Source organism: Erpetoichthys calabaricus, chromosome 8, assembly GCF_900747795.2.
Source record: "Erpetoichthys calabaricus chromosome 8, fErpCal1.3, whole genome shotgun sequence".
Classification (NCBI taxonomy): domain Eukaryota; kingdom Metazoa; phylum Chordata; class Cladistia; order Polypteriformes; family Polypteridae; genus Erpetoichthys; species Erpetoichthys calabaricus.
In genome coordinates this window covers 60712051-60736216 of record NC_041401.2, presented here as the reverse complement: position 1 = coordinate 60736216, position 24166 = coordinate 60712051, and the positions used below count along the sequence as shown (strand labels likewise).

The window sequence follows — 24166 nt, the reverse complement described above, 5'->3', positions numbered from 1 at the left end:
GAAGATGAAAGATGTCAGTGCACAACATAGACATCAACATATAGTATTGTGAGGTTTTAGTGAGATGCATCCTCGGGCAAGTATGGCAAATTGCAATATTGTTTTAATAAATACACCACTGCATCCACAGGCTAGTTTTCAAACAAAACTCTATCTGGACCAGCAAAGTAAAAACGTATCTTCATATTCATATTCAATTCATGGATGTTGAGAATGAGTGCTCGACACATTACAACTTTCATTGATACGGATACAGAAAAAATGCTAGATTATGGTAAAGAGGAAAAATACAGTAGCGGATCTTACATTACTCTCAAGAAATAATTCTCTGGGATGGTGGAGAGAGAAAGCAGCCAAATTCCCAACGCTTGCTTTTCTGGTCAAACAATGCATCTGTCCCTGCCACATTTGTACCTAGTTTTTAACTGAGGGCATAGTGAATTGACGTCAGTTTAATGTAAAGTGTTAATGTTCTCATATTTCTTAATAGGAAATATAAAATTATAATTTCTTTTAGATATAGTCAGAACCCACAGCTAATTGTTGTGGTCTGAGGCACTCAAGCTGAAAATAAAAGGATTGCCATTTTTGGAGTATGTTGAATATTAACTCAGACAATAAAATGATCATTTTAAATTTGGATGGTCTGGCACTGCAGTAACTTTACTGTAGGTTTATAGGATGATTACTCTCGTATGTAGTGTTGATTGGCAAAATACGGTAAAATGTTTTTCCTCAGCAAATATGCAATGTTTGCCAGTGACCTTCTTCGCTGCTTAGACAAATACCGTTTTCTTCAATAGAAAAAAGGTTGCAGTATTTTCATTTGAGGGGTACATTAGCTGCCCATAAGTATTATTACACCTACTGCCACCCCAACTAGAGCACTAACCTGTAGGGCAGCAAGGCATGGCTAAATTGCATGTATAATCAGCCATGTGCTGCCCTTACCAGTCAAAAAAAAGCCTTAAAGTACCCTTCCCCTCCTCAAGTCAGAATGAGACATTGTGAAATAATAAAAAAAAAAAAAAAAAAAAGACAAGATGTTTCTTACTTCTTGATAGAAGAAAAAAAAAAAAGTATCTGCACACATAGATAGAAAACAACAAGATCTTCCAGCAGCACCTGGAGAGCAACTTCAAAAAATGGAAGGAGTCCCACACCAACGCTTTGAGGCATGACCAATATGTGCATCAAGGTTAGAACTCTGTGAATGCAATGATTATATATATATATATATATGGTATATATAGATAAATGTTTATTGATAGTCTGTGGCCGTTTGGCATACCTTCTTTGTATCTTTTGTTGTCTGAAGCATGGTAGTGCAGTGGCTAGTACTCAAAGCTCAGGTCACATTTTTGGCCATAGTAATCAATCCAGCATAATTGGCAGACACCTCCCTAGCCGTCAGGAACACCCAAAGGACCACTGCACCATTATAATTCACTCAAAACTAGTTCAGTTTTTCCTTTCCCAATGATTTTAATGCATTTCGCAGAGTTCAGCAAAGTTCCCAAACATGTTCTTGATTTCGACAAACTCATCACTTGTCATAATACACATTACAGCGAAATTCATACTTGCATGTATGTATTAACATGCAACACAACACGTTACTGTGATACAAACATTTTAATAATTAAGACTATTTTAACTCTTTTAGGGTGGGTGTCAACAGGAGGGGTTGAGGGCGCATGTCGAAAAAAGTCGACATCCAGGGGTAGAGGGCGACAATCAGCTGTTAATAGCGACAAAATTCACTGTTACGTCACAGGCATTCCCTCTCTGCTCGGAGGAATGTTAGACTCATTGACTCGGCATCTAATCCTTGCGTGTGCGTGAGTTACGAAATGTAAACGAAGGCAAGATGGCATCGACATCTCACGAGGGAGCGAAGCGAGTGCAGAAAAGAAAATACTCAGCAGACTTTTCAGAATCTGATTTTGTTGACAGTGATCAGGGGCCTCATGTATAAACGGTGCGTACGCACAGAAATGTTGCGTACGAACGTTTCCACGCTCAAATCGCGATGTATAAAACCTAAACTTGCCGTAAAGCCATGCACATTTCCATGGTACCTCATACCCTGGCGTACGCAATTTCTTCACTCGGTTTTGCAGACTGGCGGCACCCAGCGTCAAAATAGTACTACTGTTCCTGTGTGGTTACCCTTTCTTTCTTAGACCCACATTCCTGACGCGGCTTTATAAATACACTGAAATTAACTGCATATTGTTTATTAGTGTAATGCATCCGATTGTAATTAACCTGTAGCACGGCGTTATACATGAGGCCCCAGGAGATCGAGCAAGAGAGTAAGGAACTGGCATCAGCTGACGCACCTATGGCAAAGTTTATGTGGGAGGAATACCCAGACATTGATCCGTGGGAGCCAAACTGGCTACTGGACTTCATGGCTTGCTCTTGGACATGACAGTAGCTGAAAAGCAAGATCAGGAGAGAGCAGCCTGAAGTAGTCCAGCAGCTGGCAGACGAGACAAACAGGTATGCAGAGCAATTTTTTTTTTTTATATTTTATTAATTTTTATTGTAATCATTCCATACAAATAGATCAATTTATAACCAAACAAATTAAAGACAAATCAAACCCCACCCCTGAGAAGGAGAGCTTAGCTAAAGGAGAATTGCTTAGGGCTTTTTAATAAGACAACAATTTTTTGAATCGCGGGTTGCGCTTGCACCGCATTCTTGTTTTTCAAAGTGGAAACCCACAACAAAAGATGAGATGAAGGGCTTTGTGGCATTACAAATAGAGATGGGACTAGACTGGTGATATAACTTCAGGGAACACTGGTCCAAACGTGCTTTGTCCCCTGGTGGCTTTGGACAGGTTATGCAGCATGATGATAGGTACGTGGTGCTGCAAAGTTTTATTCACTTCTGTGATAACCAGAAGCAAATCCCAAGGTTTGAGCCAGGCTACAACCCCATGTATAAAGTTCAGCCCCTGCTTGACATTGTGGAACCAACATATAAACAATTTTATCAGCCTGGCCGTGATTTGTCTGTGCATGAATCTATGATAAAATAATGCCTTTTTTTCTGACAATATATGCCAGACAAGCCCACAAAGTATGGCATAAAGGATTTTCTACTGGCAGAAGCAAATACTGCCAGTTTCTGCCTGAAAGTAATTACATATACAGTAAAGTATTTCTTTCAAAGAGAGAACTGTCCCTTGACAAGTCAGGTTGTGCTGGAGCTGCTTCAGGGCTATGAACATTTGGGTCATATTGTGTACATGGACAATTTTTATACATGCCCATGGAGCTACAGAGCAGGGGAATTGGAGCTTGTGGTCAGGGTGAACAGGAGACACATGCCTTCACAGTTGAAGCCAGATGGCTGAAGAGGAAAAGAGGTGACAATCCGGTTTTCATGCAGGCAGAAAACTTGGTGGCATTGGCATGGCACAGCACACACTAACAATATAGGTGAGAAAGTGCAGCAACAGAAAATTGAAAAGGAGATACCAATGCAACACATATTGTAAGCAGTGCAATGTGGCAATGCATGCAATTGGCCGCTTTGAGTGATATCATACTTTGCAGGACTTTGCTGTGTAACATGTATGTGAAATCATATAGTATGCAGGCTCATACAACATGCAAGACAGTAACATTTGTCAAAAGTAAATATTTTTTGCTGGTTTGATATGTTCAACAATTGCTTTGTGTTCTTTTTAAAGAAATGTTCATTTTTGGAAAAATATTCAGCCCTGAGAGAAAACAAATAAAAAAAATTAACCCTAAAAGAGTTCATATAAAATAACTTTCAAAAACTACATTAAAACTTCTTTGAATTTTGGTGTTTTAATTTATAACTATGTAATATGCAACACGAAACATACAGTACATTTCTTTTATGAAAATTTTGAATTGTAGGAATACTGCATCATGATGCCTTAATCACAATATAAACTGTATCATGAGATAAGTATTGCCTCATTCGTAGTGTGCTGTATCAAAACCTAGGTGGTGAAGGAAGAAAATGGATAGGTGGATATTTTCAAATAGAAAAGACAACAATTACAAAATGGAGACCAAGAGGAATGGTCTGTGCAGATAATGCAGGCAGAAGAAGCAATCATGGCATGGACAAATCAGTAATTTGGGCCAACAGAACTATCATATTTTAATCCTTGACAGTCAAACTACAAAGATGCAAAGTCTAACAGACTACCAGACGTTTTGGATCTTTGTTTTCAATCATGAAAATATTGTATGGACTAGTGTGATAAAAAAAAATAAATAAATAAAACATCCACTTCTTCACGTAGGATCTTAATTTTTGGTATTGTTTTTAAAGACAGCTGCTTATAGCGTGGCAGACTTCTATAACCCCTGTCTAAAGCTTTGTTTATATTGTACTTGACATGTCTGTGCTGGAGCAGTGAGAGCAAGAACACCAAAAGTGAATCATATTCTCTCTTTGCTTACTGTGATGTAAATAAGGTAATAATTAATTCATATTTTGCTATGGCTTTGCAAAAACAAAAGCAGAACAGAAGGAGAACTTTTCATTACTGCTACAATACCAGTTACAGGTGAAAGCAACAATATCCCGGGCTTGAACATCAGTGCAGGTTTGTGGGTATCCCACACAAATTAAGTAATTCCTACAAATTCTAAAGTTTAATGAGCATATTTTCCATATACAGTGGTGTGAAAAACTATTTGCCCCCTTCCTGATTTCTTATTCTTTTGCATGTTTGTCACACAAAATGTTTCTGATCATCAAACACATTTAACCATTAGTCAAATATAACACAAGTAAACACAAAATGCAGTTTGTAAATGGTGGTTTTTATTATTTAGGGAGAAAAAAAAATCCAAACCTACATGGCCCTGTGTGAAAAAGTAATTGCCCCCTGAACCTAATAACTGGTTGGGCCACCCTTAGCAGCAATAACTGCAATCAAGCGTTTGCGATAACTTGCAATGAGTCTTATACAGCGCTCTGGAGGAATTTTGGCCCACTCATCTTTGCAGAATTGTTGTAATTCAGCTTTATTTGAGGGTTTTCTAGCATGAACCGCCTTTTTAAGGTCATGCCATAGCATCTCAATTGGATTCAGGTCAGGACTTTGACTAGGCCACTCCAAAGTCTTCAGTTTGTTTTTCTTCAGCCATTCAGAGGTGGATTTGCTGGTGTGTTTTGGGTCATTGTCCTGTTGCAGCACCCAAGATCGCTTCAGCTTGAGTTGACGAACAGATGGCTGGACATTCTCCTTCAGGATTTTTTGGTAGACAGTAGAATTCATGGTTCCATCTATCACAGCAAGCCTTCCAGGTCCTGAAGCAGCAAAACAACCCCAGACCATCACACTACCACCACCATATTTTACTGTTGGTATGATGTTCTTTTTCTGAAATGCTGTGTTCCTTTTACGCCAGATGTAACGGGACATTTGCCTTCCAAAAAGTTCAACTTTTGACTCATCAGTCCACAAGGTATTTTCCCAAAAGTCTTGGCAATCATTGAGATGTTTCTTAGCAAAATTGAGACGAGCCCTAATATTCTTTTTGCTTAACAGTGGTTTGCGTCTTGGAAATCTGCCATGCAGGCCATTTTTGCCCAGTCTCTTTCTTATGGTGGAGTCGTGAACACTGACCTTAATTGAGGCAAGTGAGGCCTGCAGTTCTTTAGACGTTGTCCTGGGGTCTTTTGTGACCTCTCGGATGAGTCGTCTCTGCGCTCTTGGGGTAATTTTGGTCGGCCGGCCACTCCTGGGAAGGATCACCACTGTTCCATGTTTTTGCCATTTGTGGATAATGGCTCTCACTGTGGTTTGCTGGAGTCCCAAAGCTTTAGAAATGGCTTTATAACCTTTACCAGACTGATAGATCTCAATTACTTCTGTTCTCATTTGTTCCTGAATTTCTTTGGATCTTGGCATGATGTCTAGCTTTTGAGGTGCTTTTGGTCTACTTCTCTGTGTCAGGCAGCTCCTATTTAAGTGATTTCTTGATTGAAACAGGTGTGGCAGTAATCAGGCCTGGGGGTGGCTACGGAAATTGAACTCAGGTGTGATACACCACAGTTAGGTTATTTTTTAACAAGGGGGCAATTACTTTTTCACACAGGGCCATGTAGGTTTGGATTTTTTTTCTCCCTAAATAATAAACACCATCATTTAAAACCTGCATTTTGTGTTTACTTGTGTTATATTTGACTCTATCTATCTAATGGTTAAATGTGTTTGATGATCAGAAACATTTTGTGTGACAAACATGCAAAAGAATAAGAAATCAGGAAGGGGGCAAATAGTTTTTCACACCACTGTACATATATTTGGTAAGCAATCGTACTTGATTGTTGCAAGAATACTGAATGTCTTCTTTAAATTACTATTTTATAATTGTGCCCAATTTTTTCAATACATTTATTCATACATAGAATAAATAACTGCAAAGAGCTTTAAACAGCAAATGAGTACACATTTCAAAGTACACAGTAAATGTAACAGTTTTCAATTACAAGTTACTATTATAGCTAAAGCGAAAATAAGAAAAGGATAACTGAATAGTAAAGTGTCGTAGATTAATCAGGATTAGCAGTATTGTTACTCAGGCATATAATGTGAATATGGTTATTCTCATGTTGATTGAAATACAAGGAGTCAAGATTTGAAAAAAAAAATCTACATATGGAGAACCACAAACAAATCTATATGGCAGGATCCAGAGAGTAGGAGAAGCATTGAGTGCTTACTGCAGAATGGTTCTCTGAAACTGACAGAAGGCAGTGTCAGAAGGTCTCATATAAGCAAAAATGTCAGGTAATCTGGGATGTTAAAATGAACAACTTAATGCTCTTTAAAAAACAAGAATATCTTTAACTGGCTGTATAAAACACTGGGCTGATTGACAAACACTCCATTATACTCTGTACACTTAATTTTGTCCATGAGCAGCTCTTTTCTCCAAGTGGCCTTATTCCAGTTATCCACCTGTTCACAAAACATAGTGCATGAAATTACCTTGTTTATAATGCCCTTTGATTTTTGACAAAATGAGATCACTAAAGGAAAATGTACACATCTCGGCAGAAGGCACCCTGATCACTTAGAAAGAATACTAAAGCGGGGAACAGGTGAGACTCACCAAACAAAAACAAAGGCAACTACAACAAGGGGAAGGCATGCAGAAATTCGGACAACAGAGATTTGAAAATTAGAAACTCCAGTGTGGAAAGAGACATTACAGGAAGGATGGCTTTGATTTTTTAAATGTTTAAATAAATGTTGACTGCTTGCTGACCACAACAGAGTTAAAATGTTGTTTGGTTTTCAATTAGTACCATAATATCACCAGCAAAAGCTAACCTGGTGACCATAAAATGAACCATAGGGCAAATGATTTGTGGATTGCCTGTTTATTTGGATTTTTTTAAAAAGTAATACACCATCCATAAATTACATTATGTTACAATAAATTTGAGAGAGCGCCAGGGCTTAAATCCAAAAGCCTGATCCCAATTTACCAAATTTCTCTGTTGTGCACAAGAATATTTTTCAGTTGCGGTTTTACATCACAATATTTCAGGCAAAATAAAGATGTCTAGGAAGCTTTGAGCATACCACTAGATAACGGACATTTGGATTATGTAACAGGAGTGTATATAAAATTTTCATGGACTGTTGGCGATTGTTCAAACTGGGTCTCCCTTGAAGCTGCTTCTATCAGGAATTTTGGGATCTCCATTCTCCACAAAAACATAAGATTATAATTTGCTCTCAGCCATCAACACAGCTATTTTTGATGACCTAAAACAGACAGATCTGATATTTTACTGCATAAAGCAAAAGTTAATTTTATTAACAATTTGACCTGCTCTAGTACAGCAAAAATTATGAAAATATAAGCCAAGCATAAAAGGCTGATCTCAAAGTGTTCAGCCTGAAACTAAATGGGGTATTCTACAGTGCTGATTTGTCTGGAGCCAAAGAATGACTCCTGTGTGCCAAATTACTTGAATGAACAGTTTCTATGTTTTGTGCTTGAAAATGATATGCTTTTGGACATTCATTCTTACTAGTACAAGTCCCTCCACATACTACAGCCAAGTATGGGCTGCAGAGTTCCACTGTGGTAGGACATCTCTCAAAAACAACCAATGGTATGGTCAAGGTTAGCAATCCACAACAAAAGAAACGCTCCCATGGTGAAGTGAATCGTAATTAAGAAATCATAAAGGGATGGTGCACAAGACAGAAGGCACTATTGTAATCAACCATGGGTGAATTGAATCTACTCATCATAAAGAATGAAACATGAGCAAGGTCTATGTATACTGTGTGTCCAAAATGTCAACTCCTAAATCGAAGGACCACCACATCCAATATTCCAAAGATAACTCTAACCTAATGAATTTGTATTGTTACAAGAGTGGGTATGTGTCATATATTTTTTCCTAGGATTCTGGTTTTATTTAGTTATTTCTATTCATTTATTTATTTAGTGTTTGTTTTGTTCACTGTCTGCGGGGGCACATGCATGCAAGCAAGCAAGCATTTCATTGTACATGGTACTTGTACACATGACAATAAAGAATTGAATATTGAATATATCGTAAGTATATTAAATGCACAACATATTTTATACAGAAATTGGTCCACATATTTAATTATTTCGAACGGATAAGAGAACATAATATTTCAGAAGTTTCTATACATTGCACACCTGCCTAATTCGTTTTACTCTCTGTTAACCATGTTGCTGTTTTGATGTTCACTCATACTTTGAAAAGGATTACTTAACTTTGCTGATTAAAGGCATAAGTAAATATAACTACAACATATAGGTATGGTTACATTATTGTCTTTCTCATGAGCTTTTCGGTGATGTAAAGTACGAGCTGTCCCGAGTGCATTGCCTTTTTCTCTCGCAAACTCGTGATGATCAATATGTTGTAGTTCAGCAAGAAGATGCCGGCCTAGAATAATAGTCGATATATGTTTTGGGGTCCGAAACGTACCACTTTGGATATCTCATGTCACTTTAAAGAAACGTGCAATACTCTGATCTGTCAAATAACCAAAGTAAAAAAAGGCCCAGGTCGGAAGAATGAAATAAGGCTGGTGGCAAGGTAAGGAGTAGTAACACTGCCTTTACAAGGGATATCTCACAATTTGCGTATACTCTCTTCTAAATTTTAGCTACATGAAGCTTTCTACTACGATGTGGCCATGCCTGACATTAGGTCCGAGAACCGCGTCGCCTCAATAAACGAGAATTGGTGCGGTGAGGAGCGATTAGGACAGTAGCTATACACACGAGTAGGAGGAACGCCAATGCCCATCGAGACGCAAATTCAACTAGCGTACCGTCAGACCCGGAGAAAAATCTTACCTGATCCCGGGCTGCCTGTTCAAACCTAAGTAATGTAACGTTCCGCTCTTGGGGAGATTTAATAAGCAACAGAAATGGCCGCCGAAATCGCCAGCAGTCTTTGAGGCAAAGGTAACTTCCGTCGCTACTTCAATACAACCTACGAGCGCCGCTTCAGGTTCCGCGAAGCTAAAACACGAGGCTCCTGAGCGGAGGAGTGACGCTGAGAGGCGGGATATCCGATACGGTGAGATCCAATCAAACTGGAGCAACGAACTCCAACGGCAATAGTGTCGTCCCCAGACACGCCTGTTATTAAGGCTATGGTCAAAAGTCCGGGAACAATGCTGCGTTAAAAGTGTAGTGCAGTTAAATCCGAATTGAGGTTTTGATGATAGATTTAACACTTGTTTGTAATACCCCTTCTCACATTTTCATTATTAGATAAACTGAAAAATTAATAAAAGTATAGGTTACAACGTTATTTATGTTATTAACAGTAAAATAAGTCAAACTAATAAATGTTACTGTCTAGAGTACTCGTTTACCTTGATTTCGTTTGGGTTAACTGCAAATAACATAAACTGTTTAATTCCTGGAATATTTCTTATGCAAAGTTACAGAAGGAAAATTAGACTACCTTGAGGAAAACTCACACAGGCATGGGAAGAACATGTAAACTTGAGCGGTTGGACAATATTGTGGTAGCAGGAGAGCTGAATTAGGGAACAGAGAGCGTGTGAATAAGCAAGTGATTTGTCATTTGAACATTAGACATTAGAACAACCTAGACAAGAAAAATCTAGTCTCTCCTTTTCTGGACTTTTTCCAGCACTGCTATGTCTGTAGCCTGGAGAACAAAACTGTACACAGTACTCCAGATGAGGCCTCACTAGTTCATTGCAAAGCTTGGGCATAACCTCCTTGGACTTGTACTGTACACATTATGCTATTTAACCTAACGTTCCATTGGGCTTTGTAGTGGCTTCTGAACATTGTTTGGCAGTTAATAGTATTGTGTCCACGACAACTCCTAAACCCTTCTCAAAAGGTGTACTTTCGATTTTCAGACCTACCATTATATATTCAAACCTAACATGTTTACTTCCTATGTGTAATACATTACATTTACTTACATTAAATTTCATCTGCTACAAATCTGCCCAAGCCTGTATGCTATCCAAATCCCTCTGTAATGATTCAGCAGATTCTACATTATCCGCCAATCCACCTAGCTTGGTATCACGTGCAAATGTGTTATAATAGTTTCAGTTCTTCAGAAGTAGCCAGTGTAAGTATTATAGATTTTAGTGCTAATGAAGTATACAAGGGTGATGATTTGGAATGAATTGTGAACCCTGAACTGCTGCTTCTGAATGCATGTGGTGTAACAAGTAATTTTGTCAACTTAAAAAGCTGCCATTCACTGTTCTCTAGGGCACAAAGCAGATTTATCAGGTACGGATAATCTCCTACACAAATCTCTCTCTCTTACAGTCTTCCTCAGGGCCATGTGATAGTCTGAGAGGGAGACTAAAAAGACAACCTTTTGGTTTAAAACCAAATGCCTTTAGCAACCGTGTCACATTTCCAGCTAGAAAATCCTCCACTCATATCAGAACAACTTACCTGCAATGTTTATTCCTCTTCTAAGCCTGATTTTTTCTATACTGGGAGTTATTAAAATGTGAATTTCCCCTTGGGATTAATAAAGTATCTATAAAGTATCTATCTAATCTAATCTAGAATATTCTGGCAGCATCAGGTGCAAGGCAAAATTCAACCCTGGACAAGACACTTGTAAATCATAGGAGACACACATACTTACAAACCCACTATTATACAGTCCAGGTCAATTTACACTTACAATTAACTGTATATACAGACTTTTTAAAAGCTAAAGTTCATTGGTACAATGAAATGGAGAACACCTACACTAACACAAGGAGTGTGCGCAAACTCTAAAAGTCAGTAACCTAGGCTGGAACTAAACCAAGGCCCATTGATCTGACAGGCTGAAGTGCTCTCCACTGCACCAATATTCAGTCACATATCAGAACATTTCATACAGATAACAGAATACAATTAATTGAATATGTCCTCTAGTTGCTTGCATTGAATTTACAAAGGCTATCAAATAACCCTGTTTGAATGAGTGTGGCAGTGCTCTTCACTTGGGTTCAGCGTTCAGACCAGGGTTAGTTTCTTTGCATTTCATGACAGCCGAAACTACCGGTTGGATTTGTAATGTTTCAAAATGAATGGATAAATGAATGCACCAACAAGCAACAAGGCAATAAAATCTTTAACTTTGTAGGAATCGCAAAACTAATCTTTTCTTCAAATTAATGTTTTCCGTCAGTGCAAGAAATGTTGTTTTTCCATAGGCGTATATCAGCACAACACACAATAAACAAAGGAACAGATCCGCTTATGTGCTATAGATGGCGCTACCGGTGGAGGCTCAGCCTCATTTTTTTTCCCGGCTTCTTCTCGGCTTCTTTCTTCCGCACGTCGTTGCTCCCTGGCGTGGCGAATATGGAGTGCTTCGGCAACAGTTTAGCAGTGTTAGTCTTATTTTTTCGTTCGGGGCTGTGGATGACCCTGTCTGGATTCAGCCTCAACTCTGCTTGGAAAGCCGAGGCGTCCGAGGAACTCAGCGTCGTGACGTGTGGCTCAGTGTTAAAGTTGCTCAACATTCGCCATAATGTGCGATTGCATTCCCATGACGTCAGATACGGGTCGGGTAAGGAGCGTGGCATGCCAGAGAATGCGCGGCCGTGGAGTGCGAGAGCGCGCACGTTGAGCTTGACAGGCGCGCGACCAGAGTCTGTTGATGTAGCGGACTCTTAACATACTAAGTAGTCAGAGAAGATGTCAGACATCAAAGCTAAGCAAAACGTATTGGTTAATTCGTACGTATGGCAATACCGTTGCTTAAATTTTCATTCCAAACCGTTACATTCTGTAGGAGACGGTTTAAAAATTTTCACAGACTCATTCTTTTTTCTGATTGTATCAAGTTACCCAAATGCATACAGGCGTTCACTGTAAACAAATATGTGACCACTGTGTGCGCGTCTGTGTATATGCATTTTGTGGATACCAGTTACTATGAGAAGTGATTGTACAACATTATTTACTAGTGTAAGTGCTGTAGATGTTTATGTTACAAAACAATCATAATTTAACTTTTGACTAGAAGATTGTTCTTCTGTGACATGAATGATTAGAGGCGTTTATAATCTTGAAGGAAATTGCAGGGTTACAACAGCAGACAAAAAAGGCAGAATTATAACAGCAACAGTTATTTCTTTAGCACATTTTCATACAAAGGATGAAGCTCAAAGCACTTTGCAACATGTCAAATAAGTAGTTATATGCAAAGAAAAACAAATTTAGTTAAGAACTATAATGAATAATTAGCATTTGAAAGATACATACTTATATAAGAAATATGTATAATTAAGAGGTATAGAGTCTTTAAAATGTAGATTTTTTTTTTAATTTTTAAAGTGACAGTCTGAGGCTAAGGTCAGATGGCCAAGGTGGACTGAAAAAAAAAAAAAAAAAAACCTCCAATTAATCTGAAGTAAAAACCAAAATCTGCAGGGGTTCCAGGACAAAATTCCACCCAGCCACCACTGGGTATTCTACCTAATATAAATGTACCTAAGTAGTTCTTTATTAGTTTTTTTAGGCTTCATCTTAGATGATACAACAGTGTGGGTCCTCTCACAAGTTGGCATAACCACTTTCATTTAGACATCACATAACAAGAATTATAAGGTACAAGTACACATATAACAATAATTATCTGTCAGTAAATTAACAAAGTGTAGGTATTTACTGAGTGCAAATGAATCAGATTTACACATACTTATAAGTCATTGGCACTTTATATTGTACATAGCACTATTGTCATCTAAGATGTGTGCTAGACTAGCTCAGTGCCATTCAGCTTCAGGGAACAATATCTCCTTAGCTGAGGGGTGACTCATCATATAGCCTGATGGCTGAGGGTAGAACCAACTTTACATAGTGCTCCTTGAAGCATTAAGTCTGTTAATCAATATGCTTCTCTGATTAGCCAAGATTTCATACAAGGGGTGAGTGTCATTGTCCACAATGGTAAGCAGATTCCTGGGTGACCTCTGTTCTATCACTTGCCTGACTCCCAATATTGAACTAGCCATTTTGATTAGTTTGTTTAGTCTGTTGGCATCATCTGAACCAGTGTCATTTTGTTTGCACACTACTGCATTGTAAACTGCACTGGCCACTGTGTTCTGGTAGGAGAAATGTAAGAGTGATCTGCATACACCAAACGACCTCAGCCTCCTCAGGAAATAGAGGCGACTTTGACCCTTCTTGTATACAGCCTCTCTTTTGGTATTGCACTTAAGCCTGTTGTTCAGATGCAGCCAGAGATACTTGTATGGCCTCACCACCTCTAAATCTTCACCATCAAAAAGAACCAGGGGCAGAGTGGGCTTGAACCTCCTAAAGTCCACGATTGTGTTCTTTGTCTTACTGATGTTGAGGTGATTCAGTTTGCACCATTCAACAAAGTCCTTCACTTGTGTCCTGTATACATTTTCCTGCCCACCACTGATGCATCCAACTAGGCTGCATCATTCTAAAATTACTGCAAAAGACATGATTTAGTATTGTATCTAAAGTCTGAGCAGTACAGGGTAAACCGAAAGGAAGCCAGTACAACTCCCTGTGGACCCCTACACAACCCATGACCATGTTGGATATATGGTTCTTAAGCCACACAGACGGTTGGCTATCAGTTAAGTAGGTACTTTAATTAAAACAAAATACCATTTAATGCAAAATTGTGAGAAGTGTGATGAGACAAGATAATAAGGAAGCAAACACTAACAATCTTTAAAGGATGATTTCCTTTCCCTATTATTATCAATTTATTAAACAGTCATTTGTTTCTGTCTGTTGATTGAAAACCCAGTTTTCAGGGAAACAAACTATAAATTTTTACAAATACATCATCATGTGTATGTAGTTTATTAACCAGTTTGGAAATGTATTATCCTGGGCAGACTTTCCTTTAACCAGTGTCAACAATCTGCAATCCTAGGTGATATCAGTAGTAGAGGGTGTTGCTATGCTAATATAATACAGTGTGGTCCTGGGAGAGGTTTGTAGTTTGTTTGTAGGTTTACAGGGTCACTATTGTTATGTGTACTGAACATAGTGAAATTCTTACTTACATTGCCACTCCCTAGTACCATAATTAATAAGTATTAAATCAACCTTACCTTGAAACCTCCGTCTTTCTTACTTGAAGAAGCTCAGAACAAATCTGTCATTATCAATATAAGTTAAACCCAACAAGACAGCAGAAAACTATTATTGTTATGGTGAGGGTGGAGGGTTTAGTGCGGCTTATGTATGGCTTATGGCTTACAAATCTCAATTGTTTTTCTGATATCTGGAATCAGTTGTGTGACTTTTTAAATCCTGTAATTGTGTTTTATTAAACCTACAGTCTGTATGATTGTCATTTTATGAAATTTCTTATGTAGTGAAGAGCCATGCAAAAAAAATCTAATTTTAATGAAACAAATACCACCCCAGTAGTATTAGGCACAAGGCAACAAACAGCCAGAGACAGGGTGTGCCAATCCAAAAGAAAAAATATGGACACAAGGAGAATGTGTAAATTTTACAGAGCCAGTGATGGGTCTGCTTTCAGATGTTCTCTATGAATATATAATCATGGACATATGCAAATTGTTGTTAAATAGTTGACAAGAAGAAATTGCTAGGGACAATGTGTAATATGTTAATAGATATATAATAATATGTTTGGTCTGTGTCATTACTATCCACATAAAAAGATTTGACAGGAGGGAAACAGATTATGTTATATTTTAGTATAGCTTTGATAGCACTGCTGATACTGTTCTAGTCTCACAGTTCTTGGACCTTGATTTTATTCCGGTCCATGTGATTTCTGTCTTTAGGTTCCATACTTTATCATATTTGTGTTGGCTTTTTTCCACAGTTCAAAGACATAGTGCTGGACTGATTATTTACTCTAAATTTTCATGATACATGTATGTGTCTATGCCTTGCAATTGTCTGATTTTTCTATTCTAGGTTTTCCTCTCCTGTAACCTTTCTTTATAGATATCTTTTTCTCCAGATGTACTGTTTAGGAAACTGGTAAAGATAATGAATGCATGAATAACGAGAAAGGACAGAGTCACTTGTTTCAAGGCATCTTAATGTAATGAAGTTGCTTGGGATCATTTTCTGTTTTTGTGGAGTTTGCAAATTAGGATTTTTCTACAGATACTCTACTTCAGTTTTACTTCCAAACGCCCACACATGAGTGTTTAAGGATTATTGGCAATTGTAAAGTGTCCCTATATGAGTTTGGGTGCATGTTTGCTTTATGATGTGCTGGTACAACATCCAGGGTTGGTTCCTGCTTTGTGTCCAGTGTTGCCAGGATAGGCTTCACCCTGTCATCCTGATCAGGATTAAGTTGGTTTGAAGTTAGATAGTATGTGTGGAGATGCTGCAGTTACCGGTACTTATTAAGGCCTTATTAGTTTAATACTTTGCCTTAATATTTAAAATTATTCCTTCTTAATTTTTTTTCTTTTAATGGTTACTATTAAAATTGATGACAGAGAGCAGCTACATAATGGCAAACCTGCATTTAGATGAAAATGGCAGCAATTTAGCAATTTAGAAGCAATTTGTGTTAGTTGTGTTTAGTTGTGTTCTGTTTAATAAACAGAAATGAAAAATTCTTGACAAGATAGTAAACTAAAGTAAACAAGAAAGGTAGAAAACAAATTAAGACATGCACTAAAATCATACAAGCAGTATGTGTCTTTCTGAATTTCAAAGGTTTTAAAAGTCATATTTTTCTGAGGCCGCTGAGGAAGCTGTTTGATAAAATGAGAAGTTTAAGTTCCAAAAAGACTGAAGTTCAATAAAGAAATCAATTGAAATGAAAAACCTATAGCCACTGCACTATTTCAGCACATTCATTGAGCACTTCTTCTTATGGACATACTGCTATTGATATTTGTGATTTTGAGGAGGAATGATTTCATATTGAAAATGGGTTTAAGTATCTGAGTGTTGATAAAAGTAATGGTTTTCTCTTGTGAAACTGTCTACGAATTTTTTCAGTCATAATTTGCAAACATCGTTGTTTAAATCATAAATAGGATCCATTTAAAACAACTTTCAGATCGTAGGAAGTTCAGTTAATACTGTATTAACATAAAAAGTGAAGCCTAGGGTGTGATTTTAAGAGGAGCTCAGTTATTACACAAATGTCTAAAGCCCAATAAAACCATGTTATCTGTTCAATAAATAAATAAATAAAGCAGATATGTATTCACATCAAATTGAATTGTGGGATTAAGCTGTCTTCTTAATGGAGTGTTAAATTTTGGATATTAATGTGCTGGACATTTTTTGAGACATTTGTGGTTGCATATATTTCTCTATATGGTGGCTTCATTTCATATTACACACTAAAATTATAGCTCTTTCTTTCTAAATGTAATATGAGAGTTGTGAATTTCTTCTTACTACTTAAACTTGAAATGGACTTCATTTTGATTTTCAAAATTCAAACTGACATAACACAGAGGTACTGTTACAAGTTTCTAACCCACTTTTATTTTTGGCATTTAACAATTGTAATTGTTAGGCTAATGTTTGGCTTTAGCCTGAAATTAAAACAAATATGTTGGTCCAGTATAAATTAGAAGTGTTCGATTTCATTACCTGAAGAAATACAAGTGTTGGTGTAAGAAGTGGGAGTTAATTGGCACACAGTTTTAATTTTTATATCTTGTAATTTTAGGCAGTGGTCAGCAGTCTGTTACTGGAGTGACTTCTGTAGAAGACAGTAATAGCTACTGGATTGTAAGAGGAAGGAACAATGGAGTCTGCCAAAGGGGAACTCCTGTAAAATGTGGTCAGGCAATCAGACTTACTCATGTCAACACTGGCCGCAATCTGCACAGCCATCACTTCTCCTCACCTCTCTCCTCTAACCAGGTGAGTGAATGCACTTTATTATACTTTAAATATTCAGAAAGTGTATTCATGTTCGATGTTTTTGTCATCTGTACAAAGTATACTTTTTTATTTTTGTGTTTGCATGTGGGGATTCCTCCTGTAAAAATCACATGAAGAGAGTATCGCTTTACGCTAATAATACAGACTTGATGACGTGGATTTGTAATATATTATCACCAAAATACATGCCTCTGTATTTATATTATCTGTTTTGAAATTGAAACTGGGCATTATTACCGGTATTTGTGATCAGAAATTGATTATGAGGTGGGTATTACTTTATGATACATTAACATTTTTCACCTTGTAAAATAGCCCCTGCCCCAAAATCTTCAGAAATAGTTTTGGAATATAGGCCAATAACTAGCAATCTTCTTAAACTCCTTTTCCTTCTTCTTTTTTATAGCTCAGTTGGATCAGAAAGCCACCTACATGTGCAGCAGTAGCATTTAGGGATGCTTAAACAATATCCAATAACATTTAGGGCTAAGATCAGTTTCTATAGGGGTAGGTCAGTGGTTAGTTCTATTACCTCACAGTTGCAGGAGGGTGTTATTCAAATCTCAGGTCAAATCACATTCTATGAAGAGTTTGCATAAGTTTCCACTTAGTTATTCTATGTACTACTCCATCTCCTGTATGAGTGAGTATGAATGTGTGTATGTTGTACATGTGTTCTGTAATGAACTGATGCCCTGTCCAGGGTTGTTTTCTCTCTTGCACCCCAATGATATTGAGATATTCTCCAGGCTTCTATGTCCCTGCTTTCTGTTTTCCTAGCCTATTTAACACTTGATAACACTTCCTGAAGGCAAGTGTTATCAAAAGTAAAATGTAGATAAATGCATTCAAGGCACTGCTTTTGGAATGTTAGAAAATGGAATACCCTTTTACCTGTCAGAATTTGGGGGTTATCCTTCTGGCTTTCAGGGCAAAAATGTATGGGAACATTTTCCAAAAATGTATTGTATATTTGCTGAAAAGCATGTATTGGTAATTTTTTTTTATATGTGTGGTTTTGCCTCCCTTATTTCTCTCTGTCTCTCTCTAGGCATATGCTGTAATTTTATTTTTCATTCAAGTATGTTTTTTTTTAAAAGGTGATTACCCAGTTAACTGTGCAAATGCCTACAGTACATTATTTTTATGTACATACTGCATGGTGTTTAAAATGTTATTTTGCTTATATTGTGTTTGCAAATGTGTATAGTTTTCTAACCTAGTAAATGTGAAGTGTGCCATATAAAAATATATTGAAGTAGAAAAGGCTTTGTCAAGCACTCTGGTACAGTGGCTAGTGTACCTGCTTTGTGTCTCAGTGGAATTCCTGAACTTGCCACTCTGTGTTGAGTTTCCAAGTTCTCTCCATGTATGTGTGAGGCTTTCTGTTGGTACTTTGGCTTGCTCCCATATTCCTAAGATAAATGGACACATTTTAGTGAGTGTAGGTTTGTGTGTGTTCTGTGCATTGGACAGGCATTCCGTTGAATGTTGATTCCTGCCTTTCACCTTATGTAACTAGGAGCACATTGATCATGCATTGGATTAGAATACAGAAGACAGATGGCTAGATGGAGATGCCTGGGACTGATTTATTTTACAATTTCCAAAATTATTTATATAAATATATTTTACATGTTGGTTTTGCACATAATTACTATTGAGCTTGTTATCTTTTAAAAATCTCGAAAGATATCTAATTGTAACCGCATAAACCTAGAGCTTCTATACTTTGAAAGTGGACCTCATTTATGAATGTGGCATTTTCTTGATATAACTAAAAATAAAATATGATAGATAGATAGATAGATAGATAGATAGATAGATAGATAGATAGATAGATAGATAGATAGATAGATAGATAGATAGATACTTTATTAATCCCAATGGGAAATTCACATTATATATATATATATATATATATGTATGTATATATATATATATATATATATATATGCAGGAACCACTTAATTTTTAAAGCATGTATGGAATCACAATTTTCAGCTAACTTACATTACCTGATATGTCCACTGGGTGGGCTCACTACACTGCCAAAAAATTAAAATAAAAATGCCTCAGTAGCATCACACTCAAGGGAAAAAATTTAATGTGAAATTATATGATGAATGGCAAAATACTTTTCATCAAAAATTAATTCTTCCAAAGTGCTCTTTATAATCCTTTTATATCTCTCTTAGACATTTTTGTTTGTTGTGACATTATATTTGTTTTCCCGATACGCATTTACAAATTAGTTTTAAAATTTGATCAAAATTAGGTACATTGAGTATATTTAAAATATAAGAATACAGTATATTAGCACATCCATCCATGCATCCATTATCTGAAGCCACATTTTCCATTACAGACTTATAGAAATCTAAACCCACCCCCAAAGGTATAAAGCTTAAGACAATCACCACAGTCACAGACATGCTGTTGTACAATCATGTAAAGGCATTTGGACTGCAGGGGGAAACTAGAGACCATAGAGAAAACAAAGAGAAACACCTACAGTCATGGCCGAAATTATCGGCACCCCTGGAATTTTCCCAGAAAATGCACCATTTCTCCCAGAAAATTGTTGCAATTACAAATGTTTTGGTATACACGTGTTTATTTCCTTTATGTGCATTGGAACAACACAAAAAAACAGAGAAAAAAAGCCAAATCTGACATCATGTCACACAGAACTCCAAAAATGGGTCGGACAAAATTATTGGCACCTTTTCAAAATTGTGGGTAAATCTTTTTATTTCAAGCATATGATGCTTGTTTGAACTCACGTGTGGCAAGAAACAGGTGCTGGCAATATAGCAATCACACCTGAAGCCAGTTAAAATGGAGAAAAGTTGACTCAACCGTTATGTTGTGTGTCTGAGTGTGCCACACTAAGCATGGAGAACAGAAAGAAGAGCAGAGAATTGTCTGAGGACTTGAGAACAAAAATTGTGGGAAAATATCAACAATCGCAAGGCTACAAGTCCATCTCCAGAGATCTTCATGTTCCTTTGTTTCACTGTGCGCAACATAATCAAGACGTTCACAACACATGGCACTGTAGTTAATCTCCCTGGACGTGGACGGAAGAGAAAAATTGATAAAAGACTGCAACGAAGGATAGTCCGAATGGTGGATAAACAACCCCAATCAACTTCAAAACATATTCAAGCTGTTCTGCAGACTCAAGGTGCAACAGTGTCATATCGAACTATCTGTCAACATCTGAACGAAATGAAATGCTATGGCAGGAGAGCCAGGAGGACCCTACTGCTGACACAGAAACATAAAAAAGCCAGACTGGAGTTTGCCAAAATGTACTTGAGGAAGCCAAAATCCTTCTGGGCAAACATCTTGTGGACAGATGAGACCAAGGTACAGCTTTTTGGTAAAACTCATCATTCTACTGTTTACAGAAAATGGAATGAGGCCTATGAAGAAAAGAACACAGTACCTACAGTCAAACATGGTGGAGGTTCTAAGATGTTTTGGGGATGTTTTACTGCCTCTGGCACTGGATGCCTTGACTGTGTGCAAGGCATCATGAAATCTGAAGACTACCAAAAGATATTGGGGCGCAATGTAGGGCCCAGTGTCAGGAAGCTGGGTCTGCGTCAGAGGTCATGGGTGTTCCAGCAGGACAATGACCCCAAACGTACCTCTAAAAGCACCCAGAAATGGTTGAAGACAAAGCGCTGGAGAGTTCTGAAGTGGCCAGCAATGAGTCTGGATCTAAATCCAATTGAACACTTATGGAGAGATCTCAAAATTGCTGTTGGGAGAAGGTGCCCTTCAAATCTGTGAGACCTTGAGCAGTCTGCAAAAGAAGAGTGGTCGGAAATTCCAGTTGAGAGGTGTGACAAGCTTGTTGATGGTTATAGGAAGCGCTTGATTTTAGTTATTTTTTCCAAAGGGCATGTGACCAAATATTAAGTTGAGGGTGCCAATAATTTTGTCCAGCCCGGTTTTTGAGTTTTGTGTGAAATTATGTCAGATTTGGCTTTTTTTCTGTTTTTTTGTGTTGTTCCAATGCACATAAAGAAAATAAACATGTGTATACCAAAACATTTGGGAGAAATTGTGCATTTTCTGGGAAAATTCCAGGGGTGCCGATAATTTCGGCCATGACTTTATAGGCTTATCTGAGTATTTACAGTATAGAACCAATCAGATTGAATAAAGTAATTGATAGAAGACAACAAATATGTAATGTATAATTAGAGCTGTGGTTCACACCACAAAGTCATGCATTAATATTTCATATAGTACAGTATTTGGCCTTTCTTTGGATATTCAAGAGTAAATTATGAATAATTCGAAAAAACTCTCTGGGAAGGTTTATATACTGTATAAGCTAAGCAGAGTTGTGCTGCTGACTCCTGATAACTGCTGCACCTCTTACATTTTCCAGATTATGTATTATTTCTCTTTGTTATAAAGTGTAGATCCAGGTATTATGTTGAAACAATTTACAACATTCAGTGTGCTAGTGGGTAGCTTGTGCTTAAAATTGGTGCCCTATGCACCATTTGTTAGAAAGAGACCAAAGTAAACTTTTCAAGTTGCAGGTTTCTAATGAAAATATATTCAAACCCTTTTCACTTTACTGTAGTCAAACTGGTTTCTCTAATGATTGTTTTTTGTTATAGCTTTGGACAATAACTGCAGGATTCATGTGTAAGTGGCTTTAATTGCTTCTAAGGGCTGAATTTTATTTTATGAAATGTTTTTGTTTTTTGTAGGAAGTAAGTGCATTTGGGGAAGAGGGAGAGGGTGACTCTCTGGATGACTGGATTATCATTTGTGGTGGAACAGAGTGGAAGCGTGAAGAAGCTGTGCGACTGAAACATGCTGCTACTGATGGCCTTTTGTCTGTAACAGGAGAACAGTATGGTCGTCCGATCAGTGGACAGCGAGAAGTTCATGCTATGCTACAAGCGGGCCAGCATAACTATTGGAAAGTGATGGAGGGTGTATTCATGAAGCCTGGCAACTCTGAAATCCATTCTTCTACTGTAGTACAATCACACACAGAACTTTAATCAAGAAAAACTTAAGTGAAAGCAGAACTTTGGAATTCAGTCAGGTTATGAACACTTTTTTGTATCATAAGTGGTGTCAAACTTTGTTTGATGCTCAATTCTAACCTTATATATTCTCTCCTGTTTGGAATTGCACATCTATATTACTGGTGCTCCTGCATGACCCTTGATATTTTAACAACAAGAACAAGGACTTAATATGAAATACACCCTGATATTTATCCTCTTTCATTTGTGTGCTGTGAGGAAGGAATCAATCAATATCATGTCTTTCTACTAGCCATAAAGTTCTCTCTCTTGGTGTTCTAAACACAATACAAATTATTCTATAAAGCTTTCCGACCAAACTGTTTAAGGACAAGTGGTCTGCTATTACCACTCAGGGAAAAGTACTACATAGAAGTGTACTGTGGATCCTTTTGGGTGGTCACAGTCACTATAGACCTGTCTGGTGATTTATCTCCTGACAAATATCATCCAGAAATTTTAGAGAACATTCTCCTAGCTGCCTGTTGTCTGGACATCATTTTTTATTAAATATGCTCTGAAAATAAGTGAAAAACATAAACACATTGCTAAGACATTCTCTCCATGTCAGCCTGCATTTTTATGTGGGAACATCAGTTTTCTTCTAGCATCCCAGAAGGAGTGTTTTAGGTTGATTTTAAATTGATGGTATATGTGAGTGGATGTGTGTGTGTGTGTGTGCGCGCGCGCGTGTGTGTGTGTGTGTGTAGGTGGGTGGGTGCAGGTCCAGCAATGTACTGTTCTGGGTTGGTTAATGCCTTGTGTATAATGCTGCTGGAAATCATTGGCTCTTCATGATCCTGAATTGTTTTAAGTGGTTTTAAAAAGTTATGTTATGGTACAGTACAGTATGCCCTGAGTCATGTTCCTGATGATAGTCACATTGCTACTTTTTATAAAGTGTTGATTCTGCCCATCTTGAAGTAAAATCACAGAGGTTTGTCTATCTGGTTTATATACTTGAAGATTTCATTCTGAGCAACTAGAACTTCTAACTTCTAGGATTTCTAACAGAAAATGCTAGTTGGGTTAAATATAAAACTATCTGAGTAAGGAGTGCATATTTATTGAATTTCAACTCTCCTAGTGCAACAGTTGGGCACTATTGAAGGCAGGCCATCACCATAAATGCAGTTTTCATTTGCACCATCATATACTGTAGTTTAAATAAGAAGTTGCTCTGTTTTGAGATAGAGAGTAAGCTCATTATGACATTTGCAAGGGCTTCCTTCGATTACCCTAAAACACCTCCACTAAATGTTCAATTTTCAAATTGATCTAAAGTGCAGTAAGAATTGAATTGACTTACTGTGCTATTAACAGTGTATTGAATGCCTGCATTTCATTAAAATGGTTTTAAATGTCAGTAGTTTCAAAGAAAACAAAGCCTATACTTAAAAAGGCCTACTTATTGCCAGCTTAGGTTTCTCATGCTTTTTATATATTCAGCTGATGCCTTCATCCAAGGTGACTTACAATACTAAGATACAGTACAATTATTTATATAAGGCTTTTTTGCATTTGGCACTCAAACTGGATTAGTACCTTGTTCTGGGTCACACAGTGAGTCAGACATGGGAATTGAACTGGGAGCCTAATATCTTAGCTGTTACTCTACATTACTTGCTCATCCTTTCCTACTCATATTTGATGGGATGA

General features: G+C 37.4%; 2 protein-coding genes across 3 annotated transcripts in view; one reads left to right on the top strand and one right to left on the bottom strand.

The window, feature by feature from the left end:
- supt6h (SPT6 homolog, histone chaperone and transcription elongation factor) overlaps positions 1–9530 on the bottom strand; it is a 99234-nt gene extending 89704 nt beyond the window's left edge. Inside the window, exon 1 of the mRNA XM_051930547.1 lies at positions 9378–9530. The gene's annotated coding sequence lies outside the window, so the exon portion shown is untranslated. The remainder of the gene's footprint in view (positions 1–9377) is intronic.
- Positions 9531–11845: 2315 nt separating this feature from the next.
- On the top strand, positions 11846–23873 carry sdf2 (stromal cell-derived factor 2). Of its 2 annotated transcripts, none has more exons than XM_051930560.1 (4): positions 11846–12102; positions 17221–17417; positions 22181–23175; positions 23218–23873. In XM_051930560.1, exons 1-3 carry the CDS (start codon positions 11895–11897, stop codon positions 22478–22480), a joined length of 705 nt encoding a protein of 234 aa, XP_051786520.1. In that variant the 5' UTR covers positions 11846–11894; the 3' UTR covers positions 22481–23175; positions 23218–23873. The 2 variants fall into 2 exon arrangements, with proteins under 2 accessions (XP_051786520.1, XP_028662417.2); XM_028806584.2 differs by having other exon boundaries at positions 22181–23181; positions 23232–23873.
- The last annotated feature ends 293 nt before the right edge of the window (positions 23874–24166 follow it).